Genomic DNA, 26,543 nt, shown 5'->3' on the forward strand with positions numbered 1-26,543 from the left:
TTCATAGTGGTTACGTCCATATATGCAAGTTGGCTTGAAGGTGTGAAACAACACGTCTATTTATTGAGCCGACGTGACTGCCATTTAGTTAATTAATTCAATTTTGAGGCCAACATGATGACCTCCTTATTGTTTTGCTTGTAGACTTATTGTGCTTGCTTTTGGAGGATTGATCTTGGTCTTGAAGGGTTGCTCTAGGCTAGAATACATTTTACATATGCGTATAAAGAGCTCCTTCATACATGACTTGACCAATGTTGCACGAAGCGAGGGCGAAGCGGAAGCGTTTTTTTGGAAGCGGGGACGCGGAAGCGTCATTTTCCAAAAATCTAGGAAGCGAAGCGTCCGCGGAAGCATCTGCTATATATATATATTTTTCTGCATTTATACTCAAAACAAACATCCTAAATAGCAAATTAATTGTAGAAGACATGAAAACATGCATATTTTTGCATAAATCAAGATAGATATAACATCCATTGTACATTAATGATTAATTATTCGAGCATTAACCATTTAGATGCATCAACCATCTAGAATCTAGATTCTTCTCCTCTTGTCTAGCCTTTGCCTCTACCTCGATTGTCTAGGGATATTAGTCAACATTGCCCAATTTTGATCAAACTACCTAATTCAAGACTTAAAATATGGTAGAAAAAGCTTAACATGCTTGATCGATGATTTTGACTTGATTGAAAGGTAATTTTTTGCTAAGGGCGTGCCGCATGACAAAGGAGTTCAACAATTAACACCACCAACACTAGGGTACATATAGGGCTTGGTGCTCTTGATTAAATGCTAATCGCATACCTTCATACTTGATATAATCTAATGAAATGCCACAATCCCATTGATACTGAATTCCTGAAAACTGTTAAGTCTGCTGAATTTTGAATAGGATATGAAATTCTATTTTTTCCATATGAAGCCCAATGACGCTGGAACCACTCTCAAACATCCTGAGTCATTTCATGGTAATGTTAAAAATTTAAGTAAAATGATGAAAATGAAAAATAAAGGAGAATGTCACTTTTACTTTAAGAATTTAACATTACCATGAGGGAGCATCTGCTATATTTATATTTGTTTTGCCTTCATTTGTCACCCTAACCCAAGGTGGACCCACCCCCAGCAAGCAAACTCACCTAAAATTAAAAAAAAAATTGAAAAAAAAAAACGATTTTCTAAACGCTTTTCCAGAAGTGTACGGAAGCGTATAGGAAGCATACGCTTCCTCCTTTGAAGCGCCACGCTTCCGACGCCCGAAGCGTCGTACGAAGCGCGCTTCGGCGCTTCGAAAGTGGCGCTTCCGTACCACGCTTCCGAATTTCCAGGAAGCGACAAAAAATTCGGAAGCGGCGCTTCCGAATTTCAGAAGCGCGCTTCCGACCAAGCTTCCTAGGCGCTTCCGTACTGGACGCGCTTCGGGGCTTGGAACCGTGGGGGGGGGCGGGGGGGCGCTTCGTGCAACATTGGACTTGACTCTTTGACTTTCCTAAAAACATCAAGAAGAAGTCTTTGACCTAATGACACTTCTTGCTCATGAAACCCATGTAGCAAGACATACAAAAAAATAATTTATTCTCTTTTATTACATCATTTACAAAGATCATGTCATTATGAAGACCGAACCTAGTTACACTTTCTTCAACACTTTCATGATTTGGCATGTCTTTAAGACATGCCTTTTCAGTTAACTAATGACTATTTAAATAATCATTATATTGATTATTCATTATTTATATTTATTTATGTTTATTTTATTTTATACAATTTTATGTTCATAACATTGCCCCTTCCTTCAAAAGCTTTGTCCTCAAAGCTTATTGTTGGCAGTTTCCTTCACCTTAACCCCAAACAATTTTCTTCACTTTGTGTTTTGTCATCTCGACATATGTAACTCGACGTCAGTGGTAGCTCAAGCTTGTATAATTTGGTTTTTTAATAATAATAATAATATTATTATTATAATTATTTATTTATTTATATATACCGACTTTTTTTAATAATAATTAAAAAATTTAATTATAATAATTTAATTTATATGGTATCTATAATGTTATTAATTATGTTGTATTGCAATATATATATCGACCAACCCTTTACGTACACCAAGCCTGTACGAACTGCCGCTAAGGGTCACACTTCACACCTGTTGACCCTTCGACCTCGGTTATGATGCTTGACGGTGGGAGGATGACAACCTTTTTTTTTTTTTTTTTAACTATGTATTGGTCTGTTGTAGTTTACGCTGTGGGTATCAGTGGTGGGTAAAGAATCAACAACAAAGTTCGCTCATATGAAATATGATCTAGCATTGGTACTGTCATCATTTATGTGGTGGCTATCAATGAGGAGTAAAGAATCAACAACGAATTTCGATTCTACGAAAAATGATCATGTATCAGTATAGTCATCATTTATGTTGTGGGTATCAACGGGTAAAGTATCAATAGTGAAATTCGATTAATGGAACGCTGGAAGTTTGAAGAAATCAATATTGTCCTCAACCCCATGATCAGTAGGGCTTTTTGAAAATCCCAATTAGTTAAATGGTACAGTTCCATCACCTCCACTGCTTTCTTTTGGGTTATTAATTGTTGCAGCAACATCTGCACTGTACCCTACACAACCACTGTAATCTATATTGCCATTCTTCTCTAGATGTTTAGCACAAAGACCAAGAAGACCTTGTACCTTGAGAACATTTCTAGTCCCAACATACGCAGGACTCCAACTTAACTTGACAATATCTTGATATTTTCTCATTGAATGTATTTGCTACTTCCAAAGTTGCATCAACGTTTTCCTCCGTTCCAAGATATAAAAGGCCAAGGCCTAAACAAAGAAATCGAGTAAGTGGCTCTCCTAGATCAGAATCACTTCTCTCCATGAAGGCAATAATAATTGACTGAGCCACTTCATCATTTCAAATCCAACATAGATCAATCCAAGAGATATAATAGTGAAGGCAATTACATCTATAGGTACCTTTGAGTCTACTAAAATAAGAGAAAGAAGTTTAAGCACATCCTCCTTTTGAGAACTAGCATATGCTAACCCAAGGCCCATAATTGCCCCAATTCGAATATTTGACTCATCCTTACTGACGTACTCTGCAAGAAGTGCATATGTAGGATCACATTCATTTTGGATGCCACAATTTATAATACCAATTGCAAGCAAAGCTCCAACAATCACATGATTATCATTGCTACTGAAATACTTGTCTATTTGTGTAAGGCCAGCATCAACATCCCAAAGTAGAATCAAACCCAAACTGGCAGCAACACTAGCTTTCCCATGTTCTTTGTTCTTAAAAAGCCAAGTTCTGATGAGCATAATCAACACTTGCACGCGCACTTGCATGCCCATCAATCAAATGTGCCTTATAGATATCCTCAGGTGAGTTTGACTCCATTATCTCAAGATCACGTGCTAGAGTCCAAAAATCCTCACTCAGTTTTATGTTATTAATTATTTCCTGTAATCGTTCCTGTTGCTCTTCATTGCCATTTGTCATTTCATCAGCTAGCTCCAATGTCACTCCCTGTCGAGCCAAAATGCAGCAGAGCTGCTTCTTCTGAAGAGGATCTACACAAGCAGTGAATATGGCCTTCACATATTGCATGTTGTGCATACATAAGGCCACTCTAAGTGCGTTTGTGTATTCTCCAAATTTTGTATAAATTGAATAAGCTATGTCGAGGACTAACATGTCATCATGTCCTGGAGCATAACTTGCAAAGCTTGTCAAGTACAAACATGTACGCTTATAATTTGTGGCATCAATATGATCAGTTAACATATCTAACTCTTCCACCTCCATTAAAAGGTCAACTGCTTCTGGTTCCACATTGTGCTTCACATGAAAAGAGATGATTTGTTGAACCAGATCCATTGGATCATCAACATGCACCTCTTCCATCTGCTGCTTCTGGTACTCTTATGCAATTTCTCCAGCAAAATTCCGAACATATTCATGACCCCAGGAACCAATATCTCCCTTGGAGCCAAGCAACCTAAACTTTAAACTTTCCCTTTCCCCTTTTGTGGACATCGTTAAAGCCAAAACTGATAAGATATCTGCCAGGTAATTCTTCAGATCAAAATCTGCCATTGTTTCATAATATGCTTTTAATGTACCATAGCGAGGTCGAAAAAATTTCAGAGGTTTGGGTACTGATGTCATAGAGTTCATTGCCTCATACTCTTCAGAGCCAACTTCTGCACTTGTGGATCTACATCTTGAACCCTTTCAACATACAACTCTAACTGTTGTTTCAAAGCCAAATATTCTTCTTTTTCTTCTTTCATATTTTTCTCTTTGTCATCATCAATGCCTTCTTCTGCATCTTCCTCATTGTTATGATATTGTTCATCTTCTTGTCTCTCAAGATAGTCCTCATCCACATTAACCCCATCTAGATCATCATCTTGACCTACATAATCCTCATCTACATCATCTTCATTTGGATCATCATCTCGATCTATATCATTCTCATCCACATTAAGATCAACTTCATTTGGATCGTCATCTTGATCTAGCTTCATCAAAATCTTCAACACTATAATCATTTACTGCTTCATCTTCCTTATTATCAATTTCCTTTAGACGTGCTGTAACTTCTGCACATGATTTTTCTAATTGCTGAAGCTTTTCTCGAATTTTGCTAAACTGCTCAATGAACTCAAGGCGAAAACTTAACAACATATTGTGCAGCAGATAACGTTCAAGACTCACATGGCTTTGATACCACCGAAGCAACAAAACTTATAGCTTGTTGACTTTAATGTAAAGATACACAAAGGTATTTGTAATAATAATTTATTAATATATATAAAATGTACAAGGATGATCGAATGTTATAATGAGGCCCTGTATATATACCTAGGCAGGTGTCCTTTCATGATTGGGCCTTTTCAGTGAACTAACGATTATTTAAATAATCATTATTTTGATTATTCATTATTTATATTTATTTATGTTTATTTTATTTTATACAATTTTATGTTCGTAACACTCCCCCCCTCCTCGCCCTCTTGAACCCTCTCCTGGAGCGCGCTCCCTATTTTTTTTTTCGCGCCCTGCCAATTCAAGAGTGATAGATGGAGCTATCAAAGATTGGAAACAGTAATTGGAGTGGGGCAACCTAATGTTCAAGCCTATGGCCATAGTGTTGATATGCCGTTTATGGTAATGTTAAATTTTTAAATTAAAGGGATAAAAATGAAAGATAATGGAGAATTTCATCCTTTTACTTAAATTTTTAACATTACCATGAAATGACTTAGGATGTTTGAGAGTGGTTTCATCCTCATTAGATTTCATATGGAGAAAGAAGAATTTTAGATCTCGCATAATATGCATCCCACTTATCATTGTTTTTCAGGATTGGGGGGATTGCAATGTTTCCATTGGATTTTGTCATGTACTAGGGTATGGAACTTGTATTTAATCAAGAGCACCAAGCCCTCTATGCGGGGGAGACTCCCAATAATCAAGAGCACCTAGGGTACTAGGGTATGGAACTTTTATTTAATCAAGAGCACCAATGTGATTCTTCTATGCATGAGGAGACTCCCAATAAAGTACGAGACAAGAAATTAGAAATTTCTCATGGCTTGAGGTTCAAGCAATAGATAATAGATTTACTTGTCTTTTCTAGTTTCTAGCACTTTTTATAACTATTGACTCTTTCATATTTATCATGGTATTTTTTATAAACATTATATGACAACTTAAGTTTGAAGTTTGAAGTTGGCATTTATAACTCATGGGTAATGAATTATGAATATGATGCTTTGTGAAAGTTGAAACATTTCATTTCATGTTAGATATTCTTTGTTATCGTTTGGTTACTTTGTAATGGTAATGGTTACAAGTACAAGTTACAACTTTAGTGATCAATGATGATAAATGTTATATATTGAATTTTGAAATCTTGAAACTTTAGGTTTGGTGAATCGTGAGACACGATATGTTGTATGTTACTAACTTGTGGACGTGGGTGTTGAAGATTATAACTTCTAGATGATTGATGTTATGTGGTTCAATCCATGTCTTTATGTCTTTTTATATCTAGTTCATCAATCTACATGCTTTTGTTGACATTTATGGACCAAAATATATAAAAATATATATTATATAAAAAATTGTTCCTGATTTGCTCCCGAACTAGGAGCTTTTGAAAATGTCGCTCCCCGCTCTCGCTCCCCCCTCTCACTTCCGCTCTCGCTCCCCGCTTCCGCTTATGCTTCGAAGTAACCTTGGTCTCAAATGAAGCCCATGCCCATACTATAAGTCAAACCACTATCATGCAACATGGGAATGAGTTTGCAAGTCCAAAAATGGGTAACACAATCCTCCAAAAGCAAAGTGACATCAAACATCGAGGGGGGATGATTTGGCTTGAGTGTGCAACATTCCCTTGAAAGATGTCTTGAATTTTCTGGGAGGAAAATTAAGTCTTAGGAGGACCAATGACTTGCTTTCCTTAATCAATGTTTGCTTATGATGGACTCCCAATAAAGTACGAGACAAGAAATTAGAAATTTCTCGTGGCATGAGGGTCAAGTAGTAGATAATATATTTACTTTTCTTTTCTAGTTTCTAGTACTTTTTATAACTATTGATTCTTTCATATTTATCATGGTATTTTTTATAAGCAATATATGACAACTTAAGTTTGAAGTTTGAAGTTGGCATTTATAACTCATGGGTAATGAATTATGAATATGATGCTTCGTGAAAGATGAAAGTTGAAACGTTTCATTTCATGTTAGATATTCTTTGTTATCGTTTGATTACTTTGTAATGGTAATGGTACTTTAGTGATCAATGATGATAAATGTTATGTTTTGAATTTTGAAATCTTGAAACTTTAGGATTGGTGAATCGTGAGACTTGATATGTTGTATGTTACTAACTTGTGGACATGGGTGTTGAATATTATAACTTCTAGATGATTGATGTTATGTGGTTCAATCCATGCTTTTATGTCTTTTTATATCTAATTCATCAATCTACATGCTTTTGTTGACATTTATGGACCAAAATATATATTATATAAAAAATTGTTCCTGATTTGCTCCCGAACAGGGAGCTTTTGAAAATGTCACTCCCTATTCTCGCTTTCGCTCTCGCTCCCCGCTTCCGCTCTCGGTCCTCGCTTCCGCTCATGCTCCGAAGTAACCTTGGTCTCAAATGAAGCCCATGCCCATACTATAAGTCAAACCGCTATCATGCAACATGGGAATGAGTTTGCAAGTCCAAAAATGGGTAACACAATCCTCCAAAAGCAAAGTGACATCAAACATCGAGGTGGGGTGATTTGGCTTGAGTGTGCAACATTCCCTTGAAAGATGTCTTGAATTTTTTGGGAGGAAAATTAAGTCTTAGGAGGCCCAACAACTTGCTTTCCTTAATGTGATGGACTTTATTTTCTTCGCTTGGTCCAATATTTGCTTGATTTTGTGATTTAAGGCTTGACTTGCTTGTTTTTACCTTTTATCTTGGTTACTTGACTTATTTTGAGTAATTAACCTTCTTCTTCGTTGACTTGGCCTAATTGTCATATTTGACCCTTCAAATGGCCTTATTTAATCCACATGTGTGGTGTGACCCCACTAATTAATGTTCCACAATAGTAGATCTCCAACTCCTTGCTTGATTTTCTAATTTGGGCCCATGGATTTGCTTGGAAAAGATTTGCATATGCCTTTTGATATATTACATGCCTCATTTGACCAAAGGATTGACCACACTATGCCTAAAAAGAGTCCACACGTGACACAAAAGGAGGACACCCCCCTTTGATCAAGGATATCTCCATGATGCCTTGACATTTTGACCAAATTTCCACATGGCATGGCAAGTACAAATTACGTTGAGAAATTTGAGCCTTTGTTGGATTTTGGACCTCAGGATCCTATGCATTGGGATTTGTGAAATGCCTTGGGAAACTTGAAATGTTTGAAAATGTGAGTTCTCAACATGATAATGATATAACACCAAGGCTAGATAATGCATATATACTTGATAAAGATGACCATGTGGGAATGACATAGGTGTCTTCAAGACATGGGTTGGATTGGCCCTACAGATAGTGATTACCCCAACAAAATAAATGGCTCCTCTAAACAATGTGTCAAGGTAGGTCCATCCTAAGCCCTCCAATCCTATACAAGATGAAAGCACGTAAGAGTGGTGTGTAAAAGGGCCATGCATGATCGGCCACAACATGTTTAGGATACCATAATACATAACCTCCACGTGGCCTACAAGGTTTCGACTTGCATTCTTTGGGATTATAATGGTGTTACCAAAAATAAAAATGTGCATATAGGTACCCCTATTGAAATGAGGTGAAATAGGGCCATCATAGAGGACATCTATAGGTTTTGAAAGGCTATCAAATGGAAAGATTGGATCCATTCATTATTTTGGTAATCCAAAATTATGGATGACAACAACAAATGCTATAAATTTATCATAGAACATATCATTGCTTAGCTCTAGTTAGTCTTTCTACGAGCTAGTCTTTGAGCTTTGTTCTAAGATCCTTTCTTGTTGTCAATATTAAAGTTAGTTGAGTTACTTTGCATTACCACTTTCTGGATCACACTTGGTTTACTCATTTAGTCCCATAAATCTACTTTTGTGGTCATTTGTTGGAATTAAATAAACCATAGGCCATCTCCTTTTGACTAGACATGAATTTAATTGGGTTGTTAGAGACTACATATGTAGATTTTACATTTAGGTTACTTGGACTTCACTTTTGGAGAGTTTGGGCTTGAATATGTCCTTTGATCTAGAGCATTTCTTGGAGTTACAGAATGGCATTGTTGTTTGTCCCCCATACACATGGTGATGCTAGATGCACATATTGGGGATTTCTCTAGGTCAGCTTCGAGTGGGATCTCATAGACTTCATATTAGGTCCCTATACTACTAGTGTAACCCCTTATTGTTATTAGTGCAACCCCCTTATTATATTGTTGTGCCCATGTAGTTCCCATATTGTTATTATTGTGCCCCATAGAAGCCCACTATTGTTATTGTTGTGCCCTTACATTATTATTGTTATGTCGGCTCTGATTGTATTATGACCCCCTAGACTCCTATATATAGAAAGGAGGTCTTGTCATTTGGATAATCTAAGAATTGTTCATTTGTGTAATGTAAAGGAGGTTGCCCCCTCGAAGAGGTTGATTTCTAAGGCATTGATCAATCTTTTCTATCTTTTTGTGAGCTGGTTTCATAACATTTGGTATAAGAGCTTTGGATTCTAGGGTTTTGCTGCTCTAAACGACTCTTCGTGGCATTTTCGCTATAACTTTTTTTTTGTTTTGTTTTTTGTTTTGTGACGTTTCAGAAGATAAAAAAACCCATTTGAGACGAAATCGTTTTGCATCTCGGGTTCAAATTTCAGTTCTTGTCTCGCTATATTTTCAGAAATATGATCGGAGGAAGTTAGGGTTTTTGCAAGCTCCAGAATTCCATCTCAAATAGGTCATCGTGGAATTTTCGCTATAATTTGTTTTCTACGAAGTTTTAGATTTTGAAAGTAAAACCCATTTGAGCCGAAATATTGGTGAAACTCGGGCCCGAATTTCAGTTTTTTCTTCGCTATATTTTCTTAGATACGGTCCAAGACAGTTAGGGTTTTTGCAGGCCCCCGAATTACATCGCAAACAGGTGACCTTGGGAAAATCGTCATAACTCTCTCTCGGAGTATTTGATTCAAATTTTGTAAAAAATGACAGACTACAGTTTGTTGGGTATCATTTTCAGAACCTAAGGTCGAAACAGTGACACGTGGGACGTTGTACAAGTTCACTCTACTGAACCAGTCTATAATTAAGTCATCGCGGGAGATTGGGCATAACTCTTTTTTCGAGAATCCAATTGCGATCAGACTTGCGGGGTTAGAAAGCGAATTCAGAGGACTATCACAGGTTGAAATTTCAGAACTTAAAGATCCGAAATTACAGAGTTACAGTCGTTTCAAGACCGAGCTCTTAAAATCAAGAAAAAGCGATATGAGGAAATTTGATGGCAAGGATCCGGTAAATTGGATACTACAGATGGAACAATATTTTGATCTACATGAGGTGCAACTGTTACAAAAGGTATATATTGCATGCTTATATTTAGAACCAAATCAATTTTTATGGTATAAAGGGATTTTTTCTCGTAAACCACTTGTCACGTGGTCAATTTTCACAGAGGAAATGATATCACATTATGAGGATACAAAGAGAAACACCACCTTTAGCCAATTGATAAATCTCAAACAAAAGGGTCTAATGGCATAACACATTGAGGACTTTCAAAAATTGAATATAAGGGTAAATGATATTCCAGAGAAGTAGAGGATTGATGTCTTCATAGGGACTTTAAAGGATAACATTCAACATGAGGTTCGTCTTTGGGAACTTGATTCATTGGAGAAGGCATTCAGGTTGGCAAGACAAATTGAAAGCAAAATTATGGCAACAAGAAATCCTACCACTCACAATTATAAATATGGAAGCGTTGTTGCTCCTAGCCTTCCACAACCTACAAGGTTGACACCACAACAATTGGAAGAAAAAGGAGAAAACGACCTTTATTACAGTTGTGATAGCAAATACACTAAAGGTCATAAGTGTGATGAGAAGAAATTATTTTATAGTGATTGTGAATAAGAAGAAAAGGATCAAGAAACGTCAAAAGAAGAGGATATACACCAGGAACCAACCCTAGAGAAAGAAGAAATGAATCCGACCATATCTTGTAATGAATTGTCAAGATAGAAGGACATATCAAGAAGAAAGAGGTTCAAGAAGTGAAAGATCACATTGACCATCAAGAAATGGGTCCGACCATATATTGTAATGCATTGGCAAGAATTACCACTCCTCAAACTCTCAAGATAGAAAGACATACCAAGAAGAAAAAGGTTCAAGCAGTGAAAGATCACATCGAGCATCAACAACAAGTTCTCCAACTTTTAAAGGATGACCCCACTTTGGTGCAAAATCAAATGAAACAACAGTCAGATCAACATCGCAATGAAAGAATTTTTGATGGAGGCGATTGGGTATTTTTACGGCTACAACCATATAGACAAATGTCCCTCAAGCAAGCTAAGAAGGATAATAAATTATCACCAAATTATTATCATCCTTACAAGGCGATGCAAAAGATTGGTACTATGGAATACAAATTGGAGCTTCCTGGATCTTCCCGAGTTCCCCCAGTTTTCCATGTTTCATGCTTAAAGAAGGTTATAGGTGACAAGCGTCCAGTTCAAACAATGTTGCTAGAACTTGACGAGGAAGGAAAAATCACATTGGACCTTGAAGCAGTGAGGGAAACAAGAACCCGACAACTACGAAATCGATCAATTTTAGAGTATCTCATCAAGTGGAATAACTTACCTGCCGAAGATTCGACATGGGAGGACGAGAATTTTATACAGAAGCATCCAAAACTACTCAAGCGTTGAGGACAACACTTTTTGAAGGAGAGGGGCATGTTAAGTCCCTATACTGCTAGTGTAACCCCTTATTATTATTAGTGCAACCCCCTTATTATATTGTTGTGCCCATGTAGTCCCCATATTGTTATTATTCTACGCCATAGAAGCCCACTATTGTTATTGTTGTGCCCTTACATTATTATTGTTATGTCGACTTTGATTGTATTATGACCCCTTAGACTCCTATCTATAGAAATGAGGTATTGTCATTTGGATCATCCAAGAATTGTTCATTTGGGTAATGTAAAGGAGGTTGCCCCCTCGAAGAGGCTGATTTCTAAGGCATTGATTTATCTTTTTTATCTTTTTGTGAGCTGGTTTCATAACATTGAAATGAGGTGAAATAGGGCCATCATAGAGGACATCTATAGGTTTTGAAAGACTATCAAATGAAAATATTAGATCTATTCATTGTTTTGGTAGTCCAAATTATGGACAACAACAACATATGTTATAAATTCATCATAGAACATATGATTGCTTAGCTCTAGTTAGTCTTTGAACTTTGTTCTAAGATCCTTTCTTGTTGTTGATATTAAGGTTATTTGAGTTGCTTTGCATTACCACTTTCTGGATTACACTTGGTTTACTCATTTAGTCCCGTAAACCTACTTTTGTGGTCATTTGTTGGAATTAAATAAACCATAGGCCATCTCCTTTTGACTAGACATGAATTGAAATGGGTTGTTAGAGACTACATTTGTAGATTTTACATTTAGGTTACTTGGACTTCACTTTTGGAGAGTTTGGGCTTGAATATGTCCTTTGATTTAGAGCATTTCTTGGAGTTACAGAATGGTGTTGTTGATTGTACCCCATACACATGGTGATGCTAGATGCACATATTGGGGATTTCTTTAGGTCAGCTTCGAGTGGGATCTCATAGACTTCAAGTGGAGATTAATCACTTATCATGTGACCAAACAAGATATGCTATTTTTGTGACTTACATGAGTCAGAGATATAGTTGCACCTTATTTATGGTTGCCCCTTTTACTATGAGTTTAGTGGACATTACCACTACCTCTACAAGGAATTAGGGAGCCCCCTTTCTATTTTCTTTCTCTGTTGGTTATCCGTTTAGCTCACCTAGCATATTCGTTAGTGATTTATATTTGGTTAAGTGTCTTTAATTTTCTCCTTCTCCTAGTTTTTCCTTGCATTTTAGCTTTTGGATGGACCACTTTAAAACACTCATTGTTCTACTTATCTTTTTTCACTGGATATTGATTTAGGGGGCATTTTTGCGTTATATGACCATGCTCATGGCATATTCTAGGCCATTTATAGGCTATCCTTTGTTGACTAGATAAGAAGTGAATCAGGGCATTATAAAGGATATCTATATATTATACATCTAAGTTACTTGTGCCTCACTGGTGGAGATATTGGGCTCGATGATGCCTTTTTATTTAGAGTACCTTTGAAGAAACATGACAACATCATAATTTGTCCCCCATACACATGGAGACATTGGCTCCACTCGCTTAGGATCCCTTTGTGTCAACCTGGGTGGGCTCTCATAGACTCCTCGTAGAGACAAATTACTATATCTCATGGCTAGATAAGATCTACCAAGGGTGCCATGTAGAGGAGTTATAGATAGAGATGTACCTTATTTTAGGTTACCCCTCTTACCATGAGATTACAGGGTGTTGCTAGAGCCTCTTTAGGGACTTGGAGAGCTTCCTCCCCTCTTTCTTTTATTATCGTGATTAGAGATGCCTAGCCCTCTTCATTAGGGAGATACTCAACCACAAATCTTAATCCTTGGATGTCTTGCCACATCATGTGACCACCAAGAGGGTCACCCCATACTTTCATGGTGCTCCATTAGATTAGGGCAATAAGTGATCGACAAAACTTCAAAGTATAGAAAATCACAGAGTTGTGAGACTTTGGGTCTCCTCTCAACCTCTCCCTTAGGCGGCCACTCATCATTCTTTGGGCTTGATTGGAGATGTCAGACCAAGCCACAAACCACACAACATTAGAGGGATAGACAAACCAACTCTAGATGGATATAGGTTAGGCTGCCTCTTGCCCATTGGAGCACCCCCTTGATTCAAGTAGCTAGGGGTTCTATCTGGAGGTTTGGGTCTCCTTTTAACCTCTCCCTTAGGCGACCAATCAACATTCTCTAGGCTTGATTGGAAATGCTGGACCAAGCCTCAAAGCACACAATATTAAGTGATAGAGAACCAACTCTAGATGGATATAGGGTCGGGTGCCTCTTGCCCATTGGACTAACCCCTTGATTGAGTGAAGTAGCTAGGGGTTCCATTTGGAGTTTCTTTCCATTGACGTTAGATGGTAGGAGAGTAGGGCTTCCTTGCTCCTACATTGCCCCTAGGATCATACAACTAGATTCCCTCATGGTGCTTGATGACTCTAATATCAAGCCAATACCTCAGTTCCCCCCTCACCTTCAGTCATCTGCATCAGGAGACCTTGACATCATCTCCATATCTCTCTCTTGCTTAGCACCAGGGTGCCCAGATTTCTATTCTTGGACTTTCCCATTGTATCATTGCATTTGTGACATTACCATATAATCTTTTGGTCATCTTATTGATTTGCTTAGCTAGACACTTATCTGTGGCGGTCTTCTTTCACTTTCTTTCTCTTGCATTCAGCATTACCTACGAGTTGCTTTAACACTTCCACATTGCATTCACACTACGTGCGTGTTTTAGTCCCAATGACCTACTTTTATGGTCATTTGTTGTACATTATTGAAATTATCTTATTTTTTATCTTATCTTATCTTATCTATCTTGAGCCTTGGAATGGTCTATGGTCTCCCAATCAAATCTCGCTGATCAGCATCACATGTGAAATCTTGAGGAATTGTTGAAACTAGGTTTGTCCTCAAAGACTTTATAAGTTTATCTGTCAACCACGTGCAAAAACACAGCTATGAAAAGGCCTTCTCAGTCTCCACTAACTGAGGGCATTCGTCCCTTTGCAGCTGATGGATTCTTCCTTTCAGCCATCTCCTTTTGGGCTGGCTATGGCAGCTTTGTAAGAAATTGTACTGCAGAGGATAATCTTTCCTGCCTGATGAAGAGGTAATGGATGTTTTTGAGCGATCATTGGATTGTGCAGATTGCTGTCTGCATATATTTTTTTAGATGGATTTCAAGTCTTCTGACTTATTTACAGCTTGCTTAAACTTTCTTTCCTTAAACTGTGATTTCAGACTAATTGTTAGTACTCATTTTGCCACATTTATTTTTTTCCCTTATTCTGGACAAGTATGCTTCTACGTCTCCAATATCATGTTTCTGCAATTAGCTTATATAGTATTCTTGATCTGGGCATCTTTTCAGGGTTAGTTTTGAAAATTCAAGGCCAGAATTTAATGTGAAAGTGATTACTTTCATTGTTCTGCAAGAAAGATGAGGTTACATTCAATAGCTTAACATGGAGATCTTGCAACCACTTTTTAATGTAATCAGAAATGAGAATGCTGCATAAAATACGTAGCCCGCTGTAACTTCTCTGATGACTTCTATTATCATATTTGCCAAATTTTATGAATGTTTCTTTTGGCTGCATTGGATATAGTTGTACCTGAGCTTTCTCTATTTTACTATTATCCATACACTGTTTCAATTTGAGTCGGAGAGTGCTGGCCATATGAGAAGCAGTGGCTACTTTTTTCTTAACCATTCATATCCCATTGTATTTTAACCAAAGATTTTTGGTCTTATGACACTTCGTTATTTGGCAAAACAGACAAATCTATGCACGAAGCCTGTCATGTGACAGTGGTGCCTATTTGTAATCTGATAATATCAGTCAGCTTTCTGAAGTATTGTACCAAACATATTTGATTTTCCAAATTTATCTTCTGCTTGATACCGAGCATTTGTCTTTTAAGTGGTAATTAGTAACATAAGGTTTATTGTTTCTGTTGTTTGTATTGTAGATTTTTGCTGATTATTGTAATTTGTCTGAGCAGTTTCCACATAACCTTTCTTCAAGAGAAGAACTTTCAACAGCATCTAAATTTTCTAGATCTCAAAGTTCTCGCTTGGAGAAGAAGCCTTATGTTTCTTCTGGTTCTGCTCCACCACCTGCATCCCCAGGTTCTGGAAATCAATTAAAGCTGCTCCTAGGAGGTAGTGCAGTTCTTGCTGTGATTGCTGTTCTTGTAAGTCTCCCCAGCATTAGAAGCAAAAGAGAACAGGCATCTATACTCGATGAAACTGAGCAGAGTGATGCAAAAGGTTCTGAAGTTATTGGTAACGGTGACCTGAAAGATGAGGACAGCACTCATAGCAAGGAAGATGTTATTAGTTCCAATCTCAGTCACGAAAAAGAGCAGGTTAAAGAGGAAATGAAACAAAGCTATGAATCTCATGAAACACGCCCAGGACAAGAAGAGTCAGATGGTATGCTAAAGGAAAAGAAAATAGAGGATTCTGAAATTCATAAAGAGCAAGAAGTAGACAGTACTAGTGAAAGTATGTCGGGCTTTTCTAATGAGAATGGGCAAGAAGTAAAAAATACCGAGTCTTCAAATAACATTGAGGATGATACATCTTTGCATGTTGAGAATGGGATATCCAAACAAGAAATTCTTTCAGAAGTGGACAGCGGGATAAAAAATGCAGATGTTAAAGAGACATACGAAAACACAGATGGCAGCCAAGAACTGGGAGCTGGTGGCGCACAGAGTGATAGGATGGATAGTGAGATTAGAGTAGAGCCTTATCATGATGTTATTGCATCAGAAGTTTTGAAGCAGGTATGTATTTGAATACTTTTTTTTTTTGTAATTTTAATATTAGAACGCTGATATGTGAAAGATTGCTCTTATATATATATATATCACTTAAGATGCCTTTATGGATCTTTTGTCATATGTGAGGGCCAGTTTGAATTTCTATCAGCTGAGTTTTGTAAAGTGCTAGTAATGGCAACCTAAATGATTGTGGCATCAAATAAACGATTAATTTCCAGTATTCATTAGACAAGATGGAATGAATTCAACTTTAATCAACTTCATTAGATGACCAATATATGGGACCTCTGACATTGTTGCACCATGTGTTTGGAAAGTGAAATGTAGCTTCTCAGGCCATCTAGGAAATGCTCCTTATTTTAGGGAGAAAGTTCTTTTTGACAGTTAATGCTGCAGATATTATCTCATGCTCTTCTCTCTGTGTTGTCTGTGTTTGAGTGTTATTTTGACATCATTGCATTGCATGGTGTTATTCAATTCACTTCTCCTCCACATAATGTTGCTCCAGATGGATGCTTTGTGGGAGCATCCTCCTGAAATAAGATGATTTCGAGAGTACTCCCACCCAAAATAAAACAATCCTTTCAGTTTCGTGCTTCTGCTTCATTTTCTGGATGTTTCCATTGTTCTCTTGATGTGCTTCTGTGGCACTCTGTGGACTTTCCCCCATCACTCCTTAGGTGCTTCAAAATGCTCCCATGGCGCTCCTTAGATGCCTTCACCGTAGATGTTCCATAGTTCACTGCAGAGTGTAAATAATCAGAAGATGGACTGGCTGAGATTATGTAGACTTTATTTTTGAGCAAAAAAGAGTTATTTGCAAGCATGCCTATAGAGTGTAACCAAATGTGGAAAAGGACAATGGGATGTGATTTGTCATGATATTTAAGGTAATGCGACATATGTTGTTGCAACAAAATGTGTAGCTGTGGGTGGTAAGTGACATTGCATGTTGTTATTCAATTCACTTCTCCTCCACACAATGTTGCTCCAGATGGATGCTTTGTGGGAGCATCCTCCTGAAATAAGATGATTTCGAGAGCACTACCACCCAAAATAAAACGATCCTTTCAGTTTCGTGCTTCTGCTTCATTTTCTGGATGTTTCCATTGTTCTCTTGATGTGCTTCTGTGGCACTCTGTGGACTTTTCCCCATCACTCCTTAGGTGCTTCAAAATGCTCCCATGGCGCTCCTTAGATGCCTTCACCGTAGATGTTCCATAGTTCACTACAGAGTGTAAATAATCAGAAGATGGACTGGCTGAGGTTGTGTAGAGTTAATTTTTGAGCAAAAACGAGTTATTTGCAAGCATGCCTATAGAGTGTAACCAAATGTGGAAAAGAGCAATGTGATGTGATTTGTCATGATATTTAAGGTAATACGAATGTGTTGTTGCAACAAAATGTGTAGCTGTGGGTGTAAGTGATTATGGCTTTTAATATGATTCCGTTTCAACCTGAGGAAAGTTTGGAAGGGTTTAGCCATGGCCTGTGGTTTCCACCTAGTTTGTTAAATGTCCTGGTTACTATCAAATGAAATGTGCAGATTGTGAGCTCTACAATGAACTTGTGGTGTGATGTGTTGGTATCAATGAGGTCGCATCCTCGTAACATTAGTTGAAAGAAGAAAAGAGATTCCTAAACCTACTATATCTATATTGGGTTTGTATTAATCGTTGATAGAGAGAGACTAAATATGTTCTCAATGTAGAATATGCAATTATCAAATGTACCCATATGTGGCAAAAACATACATGCAAATTTAGTATAGTCTTTCTATATAGAGTGTACACTAGTAGGATTAAGAACATATGGCAACTGCCTCTTGCAACTAGGTAATCAAATGGTGTTGAAGGGCCTAGGAAATGATTTTTGCTAGAATTGGAGAGGCACTGCTAGGATTGATGTTTCACTGAAAAAGAAATGACAGGTCCATAGCTTTAAGTTAAGATGTTGACTATTGAGTTGGTTTTTGCCCAACATCTGCTACATGGTTGGTTTTACAGGTTGTGAACATTTCTTCATTAGATAATTGTTGGAGAATCTACAGCCTACTTCATATACTGCTTCCTATAATCTTGTTTAAAGCTTTATATGTTTGTAACTGCTAGATAATTGATGCTATGCATGTATTGTGCACCAAATGGTTGAGATACTCTAAAGATTAATTGACATGGATGATATTTCTAACCTCATAATAATGTAGTATTTGTCTACAAGTGGCACAAATATGTATGCTTTCAAACTTTTTAACCAACCCACTGTTCATAAATTGATTCATTTGCTAGTTTCAATCCCACTTCTTCACCATGTCATATTTGTCAAGTTCCTTACTCATCATGGTTAGCTGATCTTCAATATCCTTCAATTTGAGTAGATGATCGATGATAGAGTTCACTCTGCCAACTTCATAGAGAAAATATAATTTTTGAGTACAACCAGCTCTAATATCTTGAACAAACTCTTCAATCTGTTTCACTAATTGCATGCATTGGTGGCATCTTGTACATGTGGAAGGTTTTCAGTAAGTGACAACTTGTCTATTCGATGCTTGGAATTATATTTCTTCTGCTGCTTTGCATGATTGGGGATTGCTGATCACCTTTCCTTTCATCACTTGAACCAACTCCTTGTACTTGAAATATACAGTTGTTCTCTGCTTCCACAAAATATAATTTTGGCCCTAGGTTGCACGAAACGGGGAAACAGGTACGAGTTTCCGAAACGGGAAGCGATACGAAACGCAACCTCCCCAAATTTTGGAAACGGGGAAACATGAATATATATATATATATATAGATATGTGCAATCATAAAGCATAAATGATACATTATAATTTATTACATTTAAACATTAAGATTAAATTTACATCACATTTACTCAAGAATGATCACATAATGAAAATAAAAATATTGGAATATCCAAAAACAACCTTTATTATATATCCAAATCTCAAAATCAGCCTTTATTTATATTAATATATGAGGCTGCAAGTACAATAAAGACTATAAGGCTGCAAGAACTATAGAGACAAAAGACTAATCCTCATCATAACAATCCCCATAAAAAATAGAAGCAGTACAATGCTTAACAGTGGATGGTAGTCCTGAAGAAGATGATGCGCCAATTCCACTTCCAGACTCGGCCTCAATATTCAGGGCAGCAAGAGAGAGATCCAAATCTGGATTTTCTACATCCACATCACATTCTTTAGAAGGACCACTGTTGTATTAGGAGTCTCCTCCTACATAGTTGAACGACCTTAGTGCTGTTGATTAGATACAAGTTTCATACCCTAGTACCCTACATGCTCTTGATTATTGGGAGTCTCCCCTGCATAGAGGGCTTGGTTCTCTTGATTAAATACAAGTTCCATAACCTAGTACATGATAAAATCCAATGGAAACATTGAAATCCCCCCAATCCTGAAATCCTGAAAAACAGATAAGTCTGCTGGATTTTGAGTGAGATCTAAAATTCTACTTTCTCCATATGAAATCCAATGAGGGCGAAACCACTCTCAAACATCCCGAGTCATTTCATGGTAATGTTAAAAATTTAAGTAAAAGGATGAAAGGATGAAAATGAAAAATAAAGGAAAATATCACTTTTACTTGTTAACATTACCATGAATTGCATATGCCTCAAACTTCCTGATGAATTGCATATCAACACTAGGGCAAAAATTCACTTTTATAAATTTAGACAGGCATCTAGAAGCAACTAGAAGTCACTAGGATAACGTAAAAATAAATTAGAAAACAAATTAAAAAAAAAACCACAAGTAAAATGTTGAAACGTGAGTCGTACGGCCGTGAAACGTGTTTCCGGCTGTACTGGCCACGTTTCAGTTTCGTGAAACGTGGCAGTACGGCCTGAAATGCGTTTCACGGCCGTACCACACGCGTTTCAGCGTTTCGTACTCATTTCCGTACAGAAACGCCCTCTTGCCCTACATTCCCTCATAGTTTGGCCATTAAGCCTCTGTAAATCCAACCACATATAATTTTGAAAATTAGCCATTCCATTATATTTATTTGAAAAATGTTTTACATTTGCAGAGAAATATTTTCAATCAAAGAAGCAAAAGTGGAAGGGTATATACAATGAACTTCATAACCTCTTCCTGAGAGCTTCTAAAATAGAGTTATAAATATAATACTTTGTGTGATGCAAAGAGTTTGGCATTTTTGATCAATAAGGCTCCCTTTTCCAAGAGATGGTCGTGAAAGAGCACATAGAACTAAAAGCAGCCAGTGAGCTAATCAATTGTCAAAAAACAAACTTATGCCATAGTTTCAACAACACAAATAGTATCCCAGTTCATAGGCAATGCCAAAGGTTGGAGAAAGCATCATGTACAAGGGAATGGTCATACTCGTACTCAAACAAAGTAGTACACCAATACACTCTGCCCTGTAGTAGTGCATATTGGTTGTTAAAGTTATAAAGGCAAGATAGTTCTCTGCTGTAAATAATTGCATTGTAAAACTTTTCAACATTTTTCACATCACATTCACCCCATATTATCATAAACAATTATATAGAGAGAACATTAACAATGCAGCGGAACACTAAGGAACATTAGAAGAAAAGCATACACAATAGTGAAATCGGGATTTAGGTCAGAAACCAGGGCAAAAATCCACATGGGGGAAAACCCAGAATCAATTCTTCTTCTTCTTATATATTCTTAAAGTATTCAGATGAGATACAAAGTACAATTATAATGAGACACAAGTCTTTCAACATCAATCACATTAGGCCTCCTAGGGCCAATCCTGGATCATACAAGACAAGTATATCAAAGAGGCATTCGCAAGCCCTCCACAAGACCTCTGATAGGGCTGCCATCATATCATTGTAAGTAGCATATATCTATGTCTCAAGTAGCATACATGTTACTGCCATAGGAGCACATATCACTGTTATGCGTCGTGATCATATCACTTTCAAGTCCATGGTTAGTCATAAAGACGAGGGATAGCATATGCTCAGTGTTCTCGATCAGTAGTGTTCCCTCACGGGGAGAGATACATTATCCTGCACTCCAAGCTGCTCTCTGAAGAATATGAACTTCACTTTCGGCAAAAGCTTGGTGAGAATGTCTGCAATTCGTTCATCTGCTGAAGCCTCACTACTTTAGTTCTGCAACAAAGTCACTGTCAGGGCCTCACCACTCCCTCTGTGCTGGAGCCTCATCACTCCCTTTGTGTTGGAGCCTCAATGCTCTATCAGTGGCACCATGCCTGACAATCCCATGGATAGCTTTTGAAGCCACTTTGCTTGCAATTCAAATATATAAGCTGCAAAATGATCTACCACTGCTGGACTGAGTGCAAAGGAAGTCTGCTTCTTGCTCATCTAGGAAATCAAGGCAAGACCCATACTGAAGCAACACCTCAATGTGTTCTTCCTGTTCACAACACTCCTGGTTCACTTGGCATTGGCATATCTCTTCAGTCACAACACTGTCTTAATCCATGATTGACTGTATTATGTAGGTATCTCAATACCAGCGTTGCAGTATCCCAATACATATGACTAGGCTCTATCTGGTGTGAAAATTCCTTGAAATGAAGCAACTGGAAATAATTCTTCTAACTGAAAAATATAATTATGCAGTTTATTTTGTTTACAGCAAAATAATGAATTATTCACACTGCAATTTCTTCACCAAATAAATACCGCGGAAGCAAAAATAGGAACTGAGCAATGCTAGCACACACACACATAAAAATTGACACAAATATTTTTGGACAAATGTTCCTGGAAAAACCCAATTTGGGAAAACCAATGCAACATTTGAGGGTTTTATTATTATGCAGTAGTGAATTCTGAGTATAGTAAATTTGGATGCCCAATTTGCTATCCAACCTTGAGAGAAATACTCGGAAAATCACCTAAGGGAATTTACCCTCGTCTCCAAGCAATCCCGACTCAAACTGACAATTGAGAAGCAAGCTGTCCAAATTGCCTGCGTAGGCTCTGCATCACCTCTACGCAACCTATCACACGCTCAACCCATAATTGATGCTACTCAAGTCGTCCTGCCTACTACTGACTGGGGAAGTGTCTCTCTTGCCTATTGGAAAATCCTCCCGGCCTCTGGAAACTGAAATGACCTCCTCTCCAGCTAAATTGAATTGCCTTCCTGAGGCATTGCGCAATCCCTGTGCATCCTCCTAGAGAAATGACTTAGCCTCCTCTCTTGCCTCTCCAGAACTAGATAGTCTTCCTTCAGATCATTGTCTTTGCCCCTCTCTAGCCCTGTGTCCTCTCTCTGACTCAAACACTATTGTTGGCTTGCTCAAACCACCCAATTAACTCACTCTGCTGGCTCTCATTCACTATGATGTGTGTGTTTCTCCATCTACCCATCGACCTCTTCTTATATTTTCCAGTTGAGACTCCAACAACCAAGATTAAAACTTAATCGATGGCTGAGATCATCTCCAAGTTGATTCATGCGAGTTTCTAGAGAATTCTGTTATGAAACCAACTCACAAAAAGATAGAAAAGATAGATCAATGCCTTATAAATAAGCGTCTTCGAGGGGGCAACCTCCTTTACATTACACAAATGATTAATTCTTGGATGATACAAATGACAAGGCCTCCTTTCTATATATAGGAGTCTAAGGGGTCATAATATAATTAGAGCCGACATAACAATAATAATGTAAGGGCACAATAATAAAAATAGTGGGCTTCTATGGGGCACGATAATAACAATATGTGGACTACATGGGCAAAACAATATAATAAGGGGGTTGTACTAATAACAATAAGGGGTTACACTAGTAGTATAGGGACCTAACATGCCCCTCTCCTTCAAAAAGTGTTGTCCTCAACGCTTGAGTAGTTCTTGATGCTCATGTATTAATTATTGTCCTCCCATGTGGAATCTTCAGCGGGTAAGTTCTTCCACTTGATGAGATACTCTAAAATTGATCTATCTCGTAGCTGTCGATTTCTTGGTTTTTTGGCTGCTTCAGGTTCCAATATGATTTTTCCTTCTTAGTCAAGTTCTCGCAATACTGTTTGAACTGGGATCTTTTGCAACTTTTGAATGAGTTCCCACTCCTTTGGGAATATGAATATCTGTAAGGCCTGATGTTTGGAGGAACGCTTCTTGGAATCAAATGAATAGCATGATCATGATCATGAATAGGTGGGAGGCCTTTGGGAGTCTCAAATACCTTGGAATGATTGTCCAAAACGTTTTGGAGATCTGGAGAAATACATGATTTCAATGTGGGATCCTCTAGTGAACATAATTGTGCAATTACACCCCGTTGTTCTTTATTTAGAAGCTTTGTCATGCTGTTAGAGTTGATTATCTTTCCAGGTTTTCCTTCGATACCCCTCAATTCAACTTTCTTTCCTTCCCAAAAAAATTTCAATAAAAGTTCTTGAAAATTAAAAGCTATCGTATCCAAAGATTGTAGCCATTGGACTCCTAGTAAAACGTCAGCACCACCCATTGGAATGGAAAGCATTGGGCTATTCAATACATATTCTCCCATGGATAGTTTGATATTATGTCACTTTCCAGAGCAATTTATGGTTCCTCCACTTGCAACCATCACTTGACACTGGTGCTGGATATAGGAAGCAATTCAATCCTTGGCTATCTTACAATCAATAAAATTATGGGTACTGCCCGAATCAATCAACACTCTTACCTTTTTCTTCTTGATATGTCCTTCTATCTTGATAGTTTGAGGAGTGGTAATTTCTTCCAATGCATTACAAGGTATGGTCGGATTGATTTCTTGAGACTCGATGTGATCTTTCAATTCTTGAACATTTTTCTTCTTGACATGTCCTTCTATATTGATAGTTTGAGGAGTGGTAATTCCGTCCAATGCATTACAAAATATGGTCGAATTCATTTCTTCTTTCTCGATGTGATCTTTTACTTCTTGAACCTTTTTCTTCTTGATATGTTCTTTTATCTTGAGAGTTTTAGGAGTGGTAATTCTTTCCAATGCTTTACAAGATATGGTCGGATTCATTCCTTCTTTCTCTGGGGTTGGTTTCTGGTGTAATACTCCTCTTTTGACGTTTCTTGATCCTTTTCTTCCTCCTCTCCACAATCAATGTAAAATAATTTATTCTCAACACACTTATGACCTTTAATGTATTTGTTATCACAATTGTAACAAAGCCCTTTTTCTCTTTTTTCTTTTTTCTTTTTTTCTTCTAATTGTTGTGGTGTAACCCTTGTAAGTTGTGGAAGGCTAGGAGAAACAACACTTCCATCTTATAGTTGTGAGGGGTAGACTTCCTTGTTGCCATAATTTTGCTTTCCACTTTGTAACAAAGCTCTTTTTCTTCCAATTGTTGTGGTGTTGCTCTAAAGAAGGTGTTGCTCTTTGTATCCTCATAATGCACTATCATTTCCTCCGTGAAAATTGACCACGTAACAAGTTGTTTACGAGAACAAAGCCCTTTATACCATAAAAATTGATCTGGTTCTAAATATGAAGATGCAATACATACTTTTTGTATCAGTGGTACACCATGTAGATCAAAATATTGCTCCATTTGTAATATCCAATTTATTGGATCCTTTCCATCAAACTTCCTCATATCGCCTTTTCTTGATTTCAGGAGCTCGATCTTGAAATGACTGTAACTCTGTACTTTCAGATCTCAAAGTTTTGAAATTGTCTCCTGCAGTAGCCCTCTAAGTCCTCTTTCTAACCCCGCAAATCTAATCAGAATTTGATTCTCCAAGAAAGAGTTATGCCCAATTTCCTAAGATGACTTGATTATATAATGTTTCAGTAGAGAGAACTTGTATGACGTGTCACGTGTCATTGTTTAGACCTTCGGATTTGAAAACTATGCAAGAAAACTACAGTCCGTAATCTTTTTGTAACTTCTTACGAAATTTCAATTTGTTGCTCAAAGAGAAAGTTATGACGATTTTCCCAAGGTCACCTGTTTAGAATGTAATTTGTGAGTCTGCAAAACCCCTAACTTCTTCAGATCATATATCCGAAAATATAGCGAGACAAGATCTGAAATTGAGACCTGAGATTCCAAACTATTCCTTCTCAAATGGTTTTTTTTTAGTTTTTGAAACTTCGTAGCGAAAATTTTATAGTGAAAATACCATGATTGACCTGTTTTAGATGAAATTCTAGAGCTTGCAAAAACCCTAACTTCCTCAGATCATATTTCCGAAAATATAGCGATACAAGATTTGAAATTCAGAGGCGCGGTCCAGCAAGATTTCTTCTCAAATGGGTTTTTTTTGTAGCTTTTGAAACATCGCAGAACAAAAGTTATAGCAAAAATACCACGATGACCTGTTTGGAGCAACGAAACCCTAGAATCCAAAGCTCTATACCAAATGTTATGAAACGAGCTCACAAAAAGATAGAAAAGGTAGATCAACGCCTTAGAAATAAGTCTTTTCGATAGGGCATCCTCCTTTACATTACGCAAATGAATAATTCTTGGATGATACAAATGACAAGGCCTCCTTTCTATATATAGGAGTCTAAGGGGTCATAATATAATCAGAGTCGACATAACAATAATAATGTAAGGGCACAATAATAAAATAGTGGGCTTCTATGGGGCACGATAATAACAATATGGGGACTACATGGGCACAACAATATAATAAGGGGGTTGTACTAATAACAATAAGGGGTTACACTAGTAGTATAGGGACCTAACAAATTCTCACCTTTCTCAATTAATTACTATTAATTAATCAATTTTTAATTATTGATCAATTAATTTAATTGAGCCATTTCTATGTGGAATTTCTAGAAACGATTTCTAGGTTTTGGAGAACGCATGTGTTTTTGCCTCTCCAGAAAGTTTCGAGACTAGAATACCATCCGATGATACAAAATCTAACACTCCCTCTTAGTGAGGAAGGTGTTTTCCAACTCTGTCTCCATAACATCTTCCCATGTTGTTGATGTTTGACATATGTAGCTGCCTGCTACTGTCCACCAACCACTACACTAACTCTGATTCATCTGTCACTGATCATAGCTAAACCATGCTGCATATGTGCTGCTGCTGACACTGCACTGTACATCCTGTACCGTTGCCAACTCTGCATCTACACTGTAACCAAACTAACAATCCCTCTCAACTATTGTCGCTGCTATTGCGACCACTGCAATAGAGAAGCATTCAAAATACTAAATCAATTGTGTCTCTGTGTTGCAACTGTATCCTGAGTCTCTAACTGCTACTAGCCTCTGCACTTTCCACTAAGAAATT

General features: G+C 37.4%; 1 protein-coding gene and 1 pseudogene across 1 annotated transcript in view; one reads left to right on the forward strand and one right to left on the reverse strand.

Moving 5' to 3' along the window:
* The window catches only part of LOC149212395 (uncharacterized), a 285,537-nt gene that overhangs the window by 32,413 nt on the left and 226,581 nt on the right, over positions 1 to 26,543 (forward strand). The window contains exon 2 of the mRNA XM_089391831.1: positions 15,499 to 16,287. Coding sequence (XP_089247957.1) covers positions 15,499 to 16,287 — 789 coding nt within the window. The remainder of the gene's footprint in view (positions 1 to 15,498; positions 16,288 to 26,543) is intronic.
* On the reverse strand, positions 2,545 to 4,578 carry LOC149212396 (26S proteasome non-ATPase regulatory subunit 2 homolog A pseudogene; annotated as a pseudogene).

The sequence above is a fragment of the Pinus tabuliformis genome, chromosome 1_1 (genome assembly GCF_031772625.1).
Source record: "Pinus tabuliformis cultivar Carrire ecotype Pingquan chromosome 1_1, CPIR1, whole genome shotgun sequence".
NCBI lineage: Eukaryota > Viridiplantae > Streptophyta > Pinopsida > Pinales > Pinaceae > Pinus > Pinus tabuliformis.